Raw genomic sequence first — 13,713 nt, forward strand, 5'->3', positions numbered from 1 at the left:
GCCTCGAGGAAACGTGACAGATGTGGAGCAGGTGCAGAGCAGATGATGCACAGGCCCAGATGCGGACACTAAACAGATTCAGGTGCAGAAGCTGAGCAGATGCAGAGGCAAAGACAGAGCAGACGTGAACCCCAGGCGGAGCGCAGATGCCAAGCACATGTAGGCACAAGCAATCCCTTTCGGTCTGCGTTTAGGACTGGAAGGTGTTGGTGGGCACGCAGTCACATCCAGGGTGTCCTCCTGTGACGTAGCGCAGGCTTGGGGACACGATTTGAACGCCATCGGTTCTGGGGAGGAGCTGTGACTTGGTGCAGGCAGCCTCAGAATGTGGTTACTTTGCCAGGTTTATGTTAATCTTGACATATGATGAGCTGGAATAAGAGCTACAATGTGGTAATGCAACAAATTTCACTGAATCTCTCGCAGACGGCGCTCCATATGGTTATATGATTAGCTTTTAGCTCAGGAGACAGCAAGACTGGAGGAACAGAAGTGCACGGGGCATGGCACCTCACATGTATTTCAACAGTTCTGACCTACTGAAGTGACATTTGTGAAATTCTAAAAATACACGTGGAAACCAAGTGTCTGTGCAAAACAATACATCCATGCTGTGAACTGGTGTGTTCTGGGGAAGGAAACTGGGAAAGCATGACAGCGGGAAAATGAAGTCAGAGGAGTGGATTTGGATAATGTAGAGGGGAAGGAGGAATGAAAACATACAGTGCACGAGGAGGGACTGTGGGTTGGGAAAATTCCGATGTAAATGAATGAACCTGTGCCACGTCCCCGCAGGACACTGGGGCAAGGTGCTGAGCAGTGGGTTCAAAAGACCAAGTGGTGCTCGGATTCAGTTCCTGGGAGTGGACAGCGTAGATGCCATCAGCCAGAGAAAGAGGGAACTTTGGAATTGGGTCACACTGGGAGAGACTGGCTTCAGACAGGCCGCGGTGTCAAGAGACATGCTCCTTTTGAAACCTGGGGAGTTTCATCGCTTACACCATGGCTGGATTTGGCCCCGTGTCTTCAGAAGCAGCTCATGTTCAACTTTCCCATGACTCTGTCACTGTGCCAGGTGGTGATCTCAGAGCACGCTCTGAGCCAAAGCCAGTCTCCTCCTGGGGGGGGAAGGGGAGCACTGCTCCATTGAGGGAACCGTGAGGATGATACAAGTCTGCAGCGCGTGCGCACGCACACCAACCGTTCCAGCTCCAGGCTGTTAGTTGAGCAGGTCGTTGACTCGGGGAACTCATCGTTCTCAAGGACTTAAGGCACAGAAGTGGAGAGCTGAGGAGGAAAAATAGCAGCGGGGAGAGTTCCATCCTTCTAGGAAGGAATGATATTCAGGACCAGATTCCCCATCCCTACTCTGAGCTGTTTGGTGACTCACGGAAAGGTCTCTCAGGCACATGGCTTGAATCACAAGGGGCTCTCAGAGAGCAGCTTGCTCTTGACCAGCCATTCACTTCACAGATCTCCTAAAACCCATGGGGGTTCAGACCCCCTTTAGCACTGACTTGGTTAGATTCAAGCTCAGGGAGCATCTGCAGCAGTCTTGCAAATGGCTTTGCTTACCTTCCCGAGGAAAAACAGATGCCGTTTCCAGGCCAGCTTGAGAGACAAGGCAATTAAAGCCATGGATTGCTGGGACCAAGCATCTCTTCCCTGTAAACTTGCCGCCTGCAGAGTTCCAGAAGGATCAGGTTTTTTCTTCAAAGTTACGCAGCTTTGGCATGAAACACCGTGAAGTACCGGTGGTGTAATACGGAGGGAGGCAGTACCCGCTCACAGCCAGCCTGCCCTTCCTTGACAGCAGACTAACTGCACAGCCATCAGCGTTCCTGGGGCTTGCCGGCAGCAGCAGCTCTGCAGGATTGGCAGCACGTGGAGAACCTGCACCTCCCTGAGAGCAGTGATAGGAAGAGGGAAGCTCCCAAAAGAACCTGCTCCCTGTATCACACTGTCCACACTAAAAGGCTACTGGTCCCACCGTTTGTGCAGTCAGCAGCTCTGGGCTGTCTGGGCTCCACAGCAATGGCAGGGTCCAGTTGTGAGGATATATCCTGTTGTGTCAGACTGGCATGGGTGGAGAGGGTGTCAGAGATTTCCCCGTCTCCAGGCTCAGTTACTGAGTGTTGTGGAATATTGCCTCTAAGCTTTTTTCCTTGCTGGTAGGTGAACACATCCGGATTCCAGTGTGATTAACACACCTGAGCTGGGACTGGACCAAGTTTCCTGAAGAATCACCTTGCCTCCTTTCCCTGTGACCTGCTTTGCCCCAGAGGAGTCAGCTTCCTGGGAGTGAGCCCTGTATCCTGGACACCCTGCTGCGGGAAGCAGGCTCCAACCTCACCATGTTCAGGGTGAAACACAGAATGCGGCTTCCACCTCCCCATCACAGAGGGCTTGTTCCCAGGGTATGAAGGGAACATGAAACTTCCTCTTAGGGAAGGGAAGACAGCCATTACTGTTTCCAGTAGGAGCATCCCCCAAGACACCAGCAGCTTGCTGGTGAAGTAGGTAGAAGGCAGTGTGGGGACAGCAGGTGAAACTCAGTAGGTAATCTCTTACCAGCCTGGCTGCCTAACTTAACCAAAAATCTTAAGGAGATGATACACAACAAACTATTTTGCCTGTCATCCACACTGTGCTGTAGGACCAGCTCTGCAGTCTCTAAATCGATTGGCAGATAAAGCAGTACTGTTGGAAACAGCTACTGGGCTAGACTTACCACTGGTCTGCTCTAGAAAGGCATTTCTGATGCATACTGGGACACCCCTCACGGACAGGCAGGCAGGCCTGCAGTGGAAGGGCAGGCTGTAAACAGCACTATTAATAGGGCTGGGAGCGCAAAACAGCTTAAAGGGGGTGTTAAAGCACAGCACCTGCCTTGGCCTGGGATACAGAACAGTTAGCAGTGCTAGGCTTCTGCCAGGAAGATGCCTTTGGGCATTTAATGGGATCAGAGCTTGGGTTTTCTGCTGTGCTTTCTGTGGCATAAAGCCTGGAGCTGGTCACGGTGGCAGAGTCCCCACAGTGGGTGTCCCCGTGTGGCCTCTTTGCACTGCAGGGCTGTTGGGCTGAGCATACCGGCTCACGGCCGCAGTGGGGTCTGGGCTCGTGGTGTCACAGAACATCCATCTCTTCAGTAGCAGCCAGAGACCTTCTTGTGTGGGAAAGCTGTTCCATTCAGTAGAACAAATGACAAAAAACCCCATTCCAGTTACAGCCCAGTGTGAGCATCTGGTCATTGGCTTACTGAGTAAAACTTCAGCACCCTAAGAACACATCCTCGTAAACTGGCAGATCCTGCCTGCTGAATCTGGAGGAGGACCTTCATCTTCATGGTGGCGACTCAGAAAATGCATCACTGTTGCTCAAAACAGTTTGTCACGGGAGGTGAACCTCTGCACTCTAGTGCTGTTTCACACCAGCCCATCTCCAGAAGCTGTTTCCCTGGGGAGTCGGTGGTGGTGTAAAGAAAGGGGCCAACTCCTGGCATCTGACTTGAAGGCTGCTTCCAGCCTAATCGACAGGGACTGAAACTGCCTGGGAACAGGTGATAGTTTTTCTTCCTGTTTCTTTTGTTTGTTTGTTTAAAAACAAATACCAGCTGACAGGAGAGCCCTGTCTTGCATTGGACAACAGTCAGAGGTCACGTAGGGCTACCTGCATGTGGGCATGGAGCAGGGGCTGCTGTGTCTTGTCTGCAGGAAGCCTTAATGGTACTAGAGCCTTGAAGGCTCACAAAAGTCAACAGGAGAGGAACAACAGTGATGACAAAGACTATTCCACGGGACCAACATGGGATTGTTTTCTCTTGAGGACTGTTTTGGACCTCATAGCTTTTACCTACTCTCTTTTGGAGCATCCGTGAAATGGATTTTTCTGCTCAGCAGGCACACATCGAGGCAGAGAATTGCTGTGTTACTTCATGCCCATGTATCTGATCTCTGCAGGCCTCTCAGCACTTACTGTGTCCTTGAAGAACTCTGTATCTAGTGCTATCCATGAGTTCCTTCTCCAGGTCATGAGTGAGAACTGATCTTAAATACCATTTCTTTCAGTACACACTGAATAGTCATTGATCCAAAAAGTCTTCCACACCTCATGCTCTGTGGAGACTTGGCTGGCTTTCACTCTAGGAGACAAGGTTTGTGAGACAGATGCAATGGCAATGGGATCACCTCCAACTGGCTTCATGTCTCCAGTGTGAGCAGTGTCACCCCACTGAGGCTGTTTGCCTCGCTAGCTGCAAATGAGGTCACCCCCATGGTGTGGGGGAGGGTTGTCACTTTGGAAGCAGCAGACTCATGAGCATTCCCAACATTTGGTGAGCAGAGTTAGAAGAGCATTAGAAGTACCGTGGTTGATTTCCACTGATTCTCTGGCTTGTAGCATTGAAACAATGGTGATGGTAGCGGGAAGATATTGCAAAATGTTGCCGTGCAGACCAAATTTGAGTGAATTTATCCTGTGTTACCTTTAGCTGGACAGCCGTGCTTCACTGGTGGCAAATCTTTGAATGACAGGCTTTGCTGGAAAACTTTTTTCTCGAGCACTGTTTATTTGGGATCCCTTTCCTCTGACCTGTGGTTCTCAGTCTTTCCATCTTTCTTTCTCCTAGATGAGTTGGGCATTTGTCCAAAAGGTGTCACCTCCAACGTGTTCCGCTTCAATGTGTCTTCGGCAGAGAAGAACAGCACCAACTTGTTCAGGGCCGAATTTCGGGTGCTGCGTGTGCCCAACCCAAGCTCCAAACGCAGTGAGCAGCGCATTGAGCTCTTCCAGGTCAGTATCCTTCCCACCTTCCCTCGTGCCGGAGCCCAAAATAGCACAGCTCCTTAATGGTTGCCTCAATTGATACGTGCGGGGCCACAGAAGAGAGAGAGAAGAAATCCCGTGCTATAGCCCAGGCTTCTTGCAGCATAGGCAGTGATAGAGTCACCTTTCTTTCCTTTCACAGTGTGGTGCTGTCCTTTCCCTGCTCACCTTGGCTGGCTGCTCTGAACACCCTGGCATGGTGCCCACTGCAGCTCTTCACTGCACCGAGAAGGGGGTTTGGAGGGGAGCCCATCGCCAGGGGAGCAGCCCTGACCCTTCTGTCACAGCTGCATGCTTAGGTGCCAGGACAGTTTAGTTCCTTTGACTGTTGCAGTACTGTTAGTGCTAATCCAGTAGGTGGGCCTCTGTCTCATCACGGATTTACTGGAAAAGTAATGCTTGCTTTCAATGCTCCCTTCAGCAGCAGCTCCACAGGGGCATAATTCATGGCACTATTAATTCAGGGACTTACCTGCTGTTTGGTTGGAACCCATGGACTGCCCTGGCAGAATAAGGTCTGGTTCAGGTTTGGAAGTGGTCTTAGGCTAGGCTGGGCCACCTAGCTGGTGGTACAGTTTAGCATCTGGGCGGCACATTCCCACAGGCTGGTGTCTGTCCACTTTGCAGTGAGCGTGCAGCTAAAATAGCCCTGTGGGTGGTAGCTCTTGAGAACTTCCTGGAATTCAGCTTCAAAGCAATTCTCCATAGGGTGACACAGCTGACAAGGAGACGATCCCAGAGTTTCACCGTAGGTTCAGTGCTCTGTGGAGTGAAGCTGGGGTCCTGCAGGAAGGGTCTGGAAGCGGAAAGAGGTGTCAGAGCAGGGGGAGAGGTCTCCAAACCTGTTCAGCCCTGGAGCGTTTTGATAGAAGTTGAAGAGTGCAGGACACTGGAAAATGCCAGAGTGTAGGACTCAACAGGCTTGCTGTGCAAGGGACCTGTGGCAAGATGCTTTTGCCCACTGCTGGTTCTACCCTGAAATCCAGACCCACATCCCACAGGTGAATGCAGAAACAAACCTACCCATTGCTGTGTGCTTCTCCCTCTGGATATATTCGTCGAAACAAGGACGAGCTAAGAGAGGCGGGCATAAGCGTTGTGTAGATCTCTGGAGTTGAGACCCAAGGCTGTCCCTTCCTTACGCACGGCACTGGCTGACTCTCTCTCCCACTCCTGACGCAGATCCTTCGGCCGGATGAGCACATCGCAAAGCAGCGCTACCTCAGTGGCAGGAATGTGCAGACACGGGGCTCCCCGGAGTGGCTGTCCTTCGATGTCACCGAGACCGTGCGAGAGTGGCTTCTGCACCGAGGTAGGTGTGACTGGGTGTCAAGGCAGAAACGTGGATCAGTGTTGATGAGAGTATCTCTCTGCTCCCCTTTTTGCAGGGGCTTGGCTCACATAGGGGACAGCTGCTTTCAGTCTGAGCACGAGCCTTCCCCCAGAAAGCTACCCCAGTGCGTGATGTGACTTTGAGCAACCTGGTCTAGTGGAAGGTGTCCCTGCCCATGGCAGGGGGGTTGGAACTAGATGATCTTCAAGGTCCCTTTCAACCCAAACCATTCTATGATTCTATGTTTGCTAGATTCCTAGCTCTGTGCAGGCATCCCCAGTGTGGAGCTCTGTGGGCTGAGGCAGAGTGAGGATTCCTCCTCTGGAGGAGGAAATCGTTGTCCCTGAGGGATCCTGGAACTTCTTTTGGTTCTTCAAGCCCAGAGGAGACCCCTCTGTTTGTCTAAACTATAATCTGTAATACACAGAAAATGAGGATTGCTCTGGTTTAATTTTTATGTGGACTAGAGAAAATCCAGTAGGGAAAAACCAGCAAGGATCCTGGTTTCTTTAGCTGTTTACAGCTTGGCAGGTATAAAGGTGAGGAAATACCAGAGGCTGACACACCTAGACAGATGGAGGCTTTAGCACTGCAGAGAACATACCTCTGCCACCACTGGGCAGCCCAGCAGATAGTTACAGGGCAGCTCCCAGCAGGAACACTGACCCCATTCACAGCTGGAGCATAGGCACCGTGACTCACAGCTGGATTGGCCTCAGATAGGAGCTAGGTGCCACTGAAAACTGGAATGCAGGTACTGGCAAGCAGCCGTTCCCTGGAAGGGAAAGCTGCGAGCTTGTAGGCTCCTCCTTTTTCAAGCAGTTTTGTGTCCCGATGGCTGGAGTTCAGGGCTGGAACTGCAGTGAGCTCTGGGCAGGCACACTGGCTGACAAGAACATCACAGAGTATACAGTAAGGGTGCTAGGCACCTTGTCAATGCCCCGGGGAGCCAGATGTTTTAATTCATGACACAACATAAAAAAAGGAGTTTTCACAAGAGTCTTATGTTCCCTTAGTCAGGCCCACACAGCGTGACTGGTTCAGGAAGTTATTATGAAAATAGACTTGCCTCTGGAAAGTCTGTGTGACTTCAACCGTTCGCAGTTCAACAAAACAGGAGGTTGCAGCTGCTGAGAAAAATGTTTCCAGTGAAATGACTTCTCCATATCCAACTCACTTATTCTCAGATCTCTCCTTCAGACACTAACCAGAAACCAGATAGTAGACAGGTAGAGGAGGATGGCCAAACTGATTGAACACAGATACCACAAGCCAGCTCTTCAACTACTTGTTTTCCAGTGGAGCTCCTTGAAGCTCACAAATGCTTTTGGATGCTGAATAGCCTAAAAACCATCATCAGGAGCACCCTTCTCACCTGCCCAGGACACTCCCTTTAGCAAGAGCAAGGCTTTTGGCACAAGTGAAGCCACGAGATTGTGCTTCCCATTTTCCTTTCCAAGGCAGCTTGTGTTCCCCAGCTCTGGTAGCATCCTGGACTTTGAGACCAACCCACAGTCTAGGAGTTACCACAGTACATGTCCTCAGCGAAACTTCCCTGGGCCAGGAGCTGTCCTAAAAGGAAGACTGTTTCTTACAGAGTCATCTCCTTCTTTGCAGAGTCCAACCTTGGCCTGGAAATTAGCATACACTGTCCTTGCCATACTTTTCAGCCCAACGGGGACATCTTGGAGAATTTGCACGAGGTCTTGGAGATCAAGTTCAAAGGTGATAATGAGCTGGGTGAGGGGAGGCTGTTGGGGAAGGGAAAACCTGGAGCATCTAAAGAAAAAACGAGATCTTGCTTTGCGTATTTGAGCATTTTACATCGCATAGCATTCGTTTTAAAGCATACATGTCTGGGTTTGCATGTTGATCGTATGGGTGTATCCACTTTGTACGTAGGTTAGAAATGGGAGAAAGGAAGTGCGGGCTGGGTGGGTTTGCACGAGTGTCTGCAGGAAGGAATAATTTTGTATTTCACTGTCTCTCTGGGAAGTTCAGCTTGATGCTTTCTCACATTTCCAGGGAGGCTCTGCTTTCCAGTTAGGGTGACTGAAGCACAAGGAAGTCAGGCATCATGTGTGAGGTGGCCCAGAGAGTCAGTGGCTTGGCTGGCCTAAGAACTAGGAACCTCCTGGCTTGCAGCCCTGGGCTGCAGCCACTGGCCCCCACAGGCTCCATTTCTGAGGCTGTTCTGCAGAGTGCCAATGATCTGACATCTTCTTTAAACCATTCATCTTCCTGCCTGTCCTGGGACCAAAGCCAGGAGTGAGTGGGATGGATTAATGGCCCCACCAGCAGTTTGCAAATGGTAAAACAGGTGGCCCGCAAGCCTCTGTTTCAGGCCTGCAGCAGTCACGTTCACCAGGAGTAAGGGTTTCCTGTGAGGGAAGATGTCCCAGAGGAAGTGGACGTGGTGCCCGAATCCCTTTCACCCTGGTTCAGGGGCAGGTATGAGGGTGTTCATGTACTGAAAAGTTGTCTTGCATCCTCCGCTTCCACACTGACAACTTCTCTGTGGATCCTGTTTTTCTCTGAAGGCATTGACAGTGAGGATGACTATGGCCGTGGGGACTTGGGGCGCCTGAAGAAGCAGAAAGACTTGCATAATCCTCACCTCATCCTGATGATGTTACCCCCGCATCGGCTGGAGAGCCCGTCGTTGGGAGGCCAGAGAAAGAAACGGGCCCTGGATACCAACTACTGTTTCCGGTACGTGAGATTCCTGCCTGAAGCAACCAGTCGCAAGCCTGCCGAGACTCCATGGAAAGGCAGAGCCTCCAAGGGGGTCATGGGTCACCACGGTGCCACAGGAGCACAGCTCGGCACCTCGTGGTGCCCAAGAAGGGGACGCTGGCCAGCTCAGCAGTCATGGTGTGCTTCTGGCTGAGCTGCCGGCTAGAGGGAGACTTGCAGGTGGCCTCCTGGAGCACAGCCTGGGCAGGGACCTACGGCAGCCCCCTGCTAGCCCCAGGTGCTGGAGAGCAGCCAGGCACCGCTCTCGGTGAGTGGGGTGCTGTCTCACTGGGCTGGTGACCAAGGCTGAGCTGCTCGCCTCTGCTGCTCCTCTGCGCTCTGCACAGGCAAACCCCACGTCCCGCTGGGCACTGCTGGTCCTTCTGCTCGGGAAGCTGCATCATGCACTCGCATACAAGGCCCCTCTTTAACTTCACTGTGTTTCAATACTGTGTTTCAGGAACCTGGAGGAGAACTGCTGCGTGCGTCCTCTGTACATCGACTTCCGACAGGACCTCGGCTGGAAATGGGTCCACGAGCCTAAGGGCTACTTTGCTAACTTCTGCTCGGGCCCTTGTCCATACCTCCGCAGCGCAGACACCACTCACAGCACGGTACATCCAGCATATTATCCTGTCAGGGCTCCTGGCTGTGACTCCCCCTTCCTCCCTAAGTCTGATCATAGCTGGTCTCTTCAAAGCAGCAAAAGCAATTCAGATGAATACTTGTAATAAACAGCCAAGGAAACTATAGAAAAGACTCTTAGGTGGTGCAGCAGGGAAAATGTGCTTCCTTTGGAGTCAATACTGAGTCCATGCTTCCAGCCAAATGTTGAGGAGGAGGAGGATGTTCTCTCTTGAATAAGATGTAAAACAGCAGGGCTGATGGTTTTAGGGTATTTGGTAATGGCCAGAGTGTTAACTGAATTGTTCACATCAAACGTCAGCTCTGGTAATTACCTTCTGCCTAGGTTTCTCCTGCACTGTGCATTGGACACAGGATTTTTCTACACTCTGTGCCAGGTTGTCATGCAAAACTGTTGTGCTGTGGCAGCTGTAGCCCTAAAGTGAAGGGATATCCTTCGCCATGTCCAGAAGTGAACATGACCATGCAGTAAACTCTCTTGTGCACAGGTATCCTTTCTGGCTGTATAACTCACACCTGATATACAGCAGGGAGGAACCTACTAGGCAGTGAGATTCATGAGTAAAAACTGGTGAAAGCAACTGTCATTAGGTAACTTACACATAACCTCTGTTTAACATGAGTACCTGGGCAGTCTTTGGGAAGAAAACCACCTGACCCTGGCTACTGTCTAGAGTGGAAGAAAATAAAAGCAATAGAAAAGCACAGGCGCGGGAGAAGTACCAAGGGGAGAAGATAAAGGAAGAGGCAGTCCATTGCTGAAGCAAGAAAAGCCAGAGGAAGATCCTGTGCTGCTGTCCACAGAAAAGGCAGCAATCCAGACAATGCAACAGCTCACTCACAACTAGCTTCAAGTTTCACTAAAAAGGTTACTGGAAAAAGCAGATTTGGCTGAATAGATAACTAGGTGAAGATGGTATTGCAGAAAAGATGCTAACATTTTCTTGACCACGTGAGAGTCTGCACAGCAGCAAGGCTCGCCGAAGCTCACGGACTAATTAATATCAGTGGGAACAGTGGATCTGTGGGAATGAAGGAGTGAACAGATGCTGGGCATTAAGCACAAGACAAGGCAAGGGAATGAACAGCTTTGAAAGGGTAATGGGCATGGAGCTTTACCATCTGGTTGTCCTGAGAAGCTCTCCAGTAGATAACTGGACCGAATCAGTGAGAGAGAAAGGAGATTTTAGAATGGTTCCTAATGTTCTTTTCTTAAGCAAGAAAGGAAACGATCAAGCGTTAAGGTCAGCTGAGTGATCCAAGAAACCTTTAGAACAATATAGCTGCTGACAGCTTGCCAGCACCACCTAGGAAAAACATGGTGAGACAAAGATTTCTCAGCAGTCTGTTTAAGCTGCTGCCTGCGTCCAGCAGGAGCATGTACCCCTGTGGTACAGCCATGGGTGGTTTGCTCAGTATCTCAGAGAGCTTCTACCAGAAGGACTGCAGTTACATGGATCTGAATGCTAGAACAGGATGTTTCCTTAGCACCTCTCATCCCTGAAGACAGTAAAGGAGTTAAAACACAATGTGCCAGACCCCGTCGTTTATACCAGAGAAGCACTGATGAGACCACAGTGGTGCAGGTGAGATCATGTTTTGGCCCCACACGTCAAGAAGTTGCTTACCGCTGCGGAGCGGCCACCTCTGGCAAGAAACGTGGCAACTGTTCTGTAGCGGTTACATGGCTGAAGCATACAGTCATCTGTGGGCTGAGGCCAGCTGGGAAGAGGAATCCAGTGGGGTCCCACAGGACACTCTCCTGGCTCCAGCATTACAGTGTAATGACTTGGAGGATGGAGTGGAGGGAGAGAGCATCGGATGGTTCAAAGCTGGGAGCTGTGGATACTCGAGAGGATTGGCACCCATCCAGCGCTATCTAGAGATGTTGGTTGAAATAAGCAGCACTGATGTTCTTTCTTCTGGTTTCTCTAATGGAACCCAAGACAACATGGCCCCAGGCTGGTTACACCCAGTCCTGTTGAAAGGAGAAATTGTGACACTATCCACCATACCGGATTAAGAGATGAAAGGAGACAACTGCTTGGCACTCCTTCAACCCTTGCGCATCAGCCACAGAGCCAGGCTGCTACAGTTTGAAAAACAAAAAAAAAAGGTTTTAAGAGTCAGGCTGGGGTAGGTGAGACCCTTGGGAAGCAGGCCATGATTAGGAAGTGATGGGGACTATTACTTGCCTTGGGGGGAAGTGCCCTCTGCTGAGCACAGACCTAGAGACCCCTTGGCTTTGCAGTCCCTTCCTGCCCTCAACCAACCTCAGTGTACTCATGACTTGGTCACCACCTTCACTTTGTTTCCGCAGGTGCTGGGCTTATACAACACGCTGAACCCTGAGGCATCTGCTTCGCCCTGCTGCGTCCCCCAGGACCTGGAGCCGCTCACTATCTTGTACTATGTCGGGAGGACCCCCAAAGTGGAGCAGCTCTCCAACATGGTGGTGAAATCCTGCAAGTGCAGCTGAAAGGCACCCTGGCCCGCCCAAAGCCAAGACAGAAACTGTCAGCACCCACTCTCCTGCTCCCAGGCTAACACAAATGGAACTGGGGGTCAGAGACTATGCATGCTGAGGGCCGAGTGCCAAGACCTGTGGCTTGGGGTCTGGCAGCCCTTGGGGATCTCTTCTGGAACATTTCTTGGTCTTGTTGGCAGTGTCGTATTCCTTCTGGAAGTTACTTTGGTGACGCGAAGGCCACACTCTCCAAAATGGCTGGACAGTTGGTGCGGAAGAGAAGGATGGGGTGGAGGAACTGCTGTGTGTTTGAGTGCAGGGTGGCTGAGCTGGGAAAACGAGGGAATGAGAGCAGGTGAAAGGGGGAGTGGAAATGGGGAGATGTCTTCTATTCTAGCTTTAGCTATCTTAGGACCTCAGCCCTCCCCACTGGCCTGAAGAATTTAAGGTTTGCCCTGTAGGAGGAGACCCTGGAAGTTTCTTTAGAGAAAGAAAATGCACCAAGAAAGGAAGCTGCTGAGAGAAAAAATGCTCAGAGATATACTTAGACTTCTGTTCCTCAGAGCTGTGACCCAGGAGTCCTGCAACTCTGTGTCTGCCAAACCTGTAAGTTCAGTTGGCAGGATCCTGGGTACTGGTTTCTAAATGCAAACTGCAAGGCTCCCAGCCAGCCTGCTGAGGGTGGGCAAATACAAGGAAAGAGGGTGCTGAGTCCATTTACAGAGGGACTGATGTCTCCATTCAGCTCTTTTCCCTTCCTGGAGTTTCTGAGAGCTGGTTTCTGGGTCAGGGCAGGAGCAATATCTGTGGGTACCTGAATACTGGACCCATTTATTTGTGAGCTGATGCACCCTGAAGGCCTCTTGTCTGTTGTGGTTTGTGAGGTGCTTTGGGGTGTTCTGTGCCTGTTCTGCACAATGACCTGAACGTGGCCCAGGCCTCACCTGCCAAGACTTAAAGAATAGTAATCTCAAAAACATTGTAAAAAATAAATATTTGGGGGGGAGATGCTCTTTTTTTCACAAGCAAGTTGTTTGTTGGAGGGTTAGATGGTCTGCTGTTTTTAAACTGCTACTGCTGTGGTATATGCAATCAGTCCAAAGTCTTTCCCCTTTCCAAAATGTCTCTTCAAAGGAACAGACAGAATTCAGGTCAGCCAGAGAGCCCTAGAATGAAATTCGTGGGTACCCTCAAACCATGCCTGGTGTGTATGTGCCCTGTCCTGCCCTAGTCCTTCAGACACGTACATCAGCTCTGACATCTGCTTTTGATGGATTCATACAAAACTCCCCTCAGACGTAAAACACTTCCAATGATACTGTTTAAATAACCAGGGCAGTGCAGTTCCCACAGCTGACAAACGTCCTGTGTCCGTCTGAATATGCATGGTCTGCCAGAACAGGCTTGTACACACAGGTAAATAGCACCCCCCTCTTCCCGACGTACCAGGAGCATTGCAGATGCCCGTGAAAACCTCACAGATGTTGCCCAGGCAAGAAATCAGTGTATTCTTTTTAAAAGTATGGGCTTTTTCAGCCACAGATACTCCCAAAGGTAAAAATCTCCAGTGCTTGCATGCCACATGAGACTCAGAGGCTGCCTCCCTGACTCTCCAAACCACAACTACTTAAAAGTGATGTTCAGAGACCACAGAGGTTCCTCCCTGTTTCCTCCCAATTCCTGGTGTCCAGCAACTGACTAAAACGAC

At 50.8% G+C, this 13,713-nt stretch overlaps 1 protein-coding gene across 1 annotated transcript; it reads left to right on the forward strand.

Annotated features, from left to right (window-relative positions):
* Nucleotides 1-4,627: 4,627 nt before the first annotated feature.
* On the forward strand, nucleotides 4,628-12,573 carry TGFB3 (transforming growth factor, beta 3; the record flags this gene model as incomplete). Its single annotated transcript, XM_010157673.1, has 6 exons — nucleotides 4,628-4,791; nucleotides 6,007-6,136; nucleotides 7,775-7,882; nucleotides 8,698-8,869; nucleotides 9,354-9,507; nucleotides 11,859-12,573. Coding segments are annotated over 6 exons (887 nt in total), but the record flags the coding sequence as incomplete, so codon positions are not given.
* Nucleotides 12,574-13,713: the final 1,140 nt, after the last annotated feature.

The sequence above is a fragment of the Eurypyga helias genome, unplaced genomic scaffold (assembly GCF_000690775.1).
Source record: "Eurypyga helias isolate BGI_N326 unplaced genomic scaffold, ASM69077v1 Scaffold35218, whole genome shotgun sequence".
In the NCBI taxonomy this organism is placed as follows: domain Eukaryota; kingdom Metazoa; phylum Chordata; class Aves; order Eurypygiformes; family Eurypygidae; genus Eurypyga; species Eurypyga helias.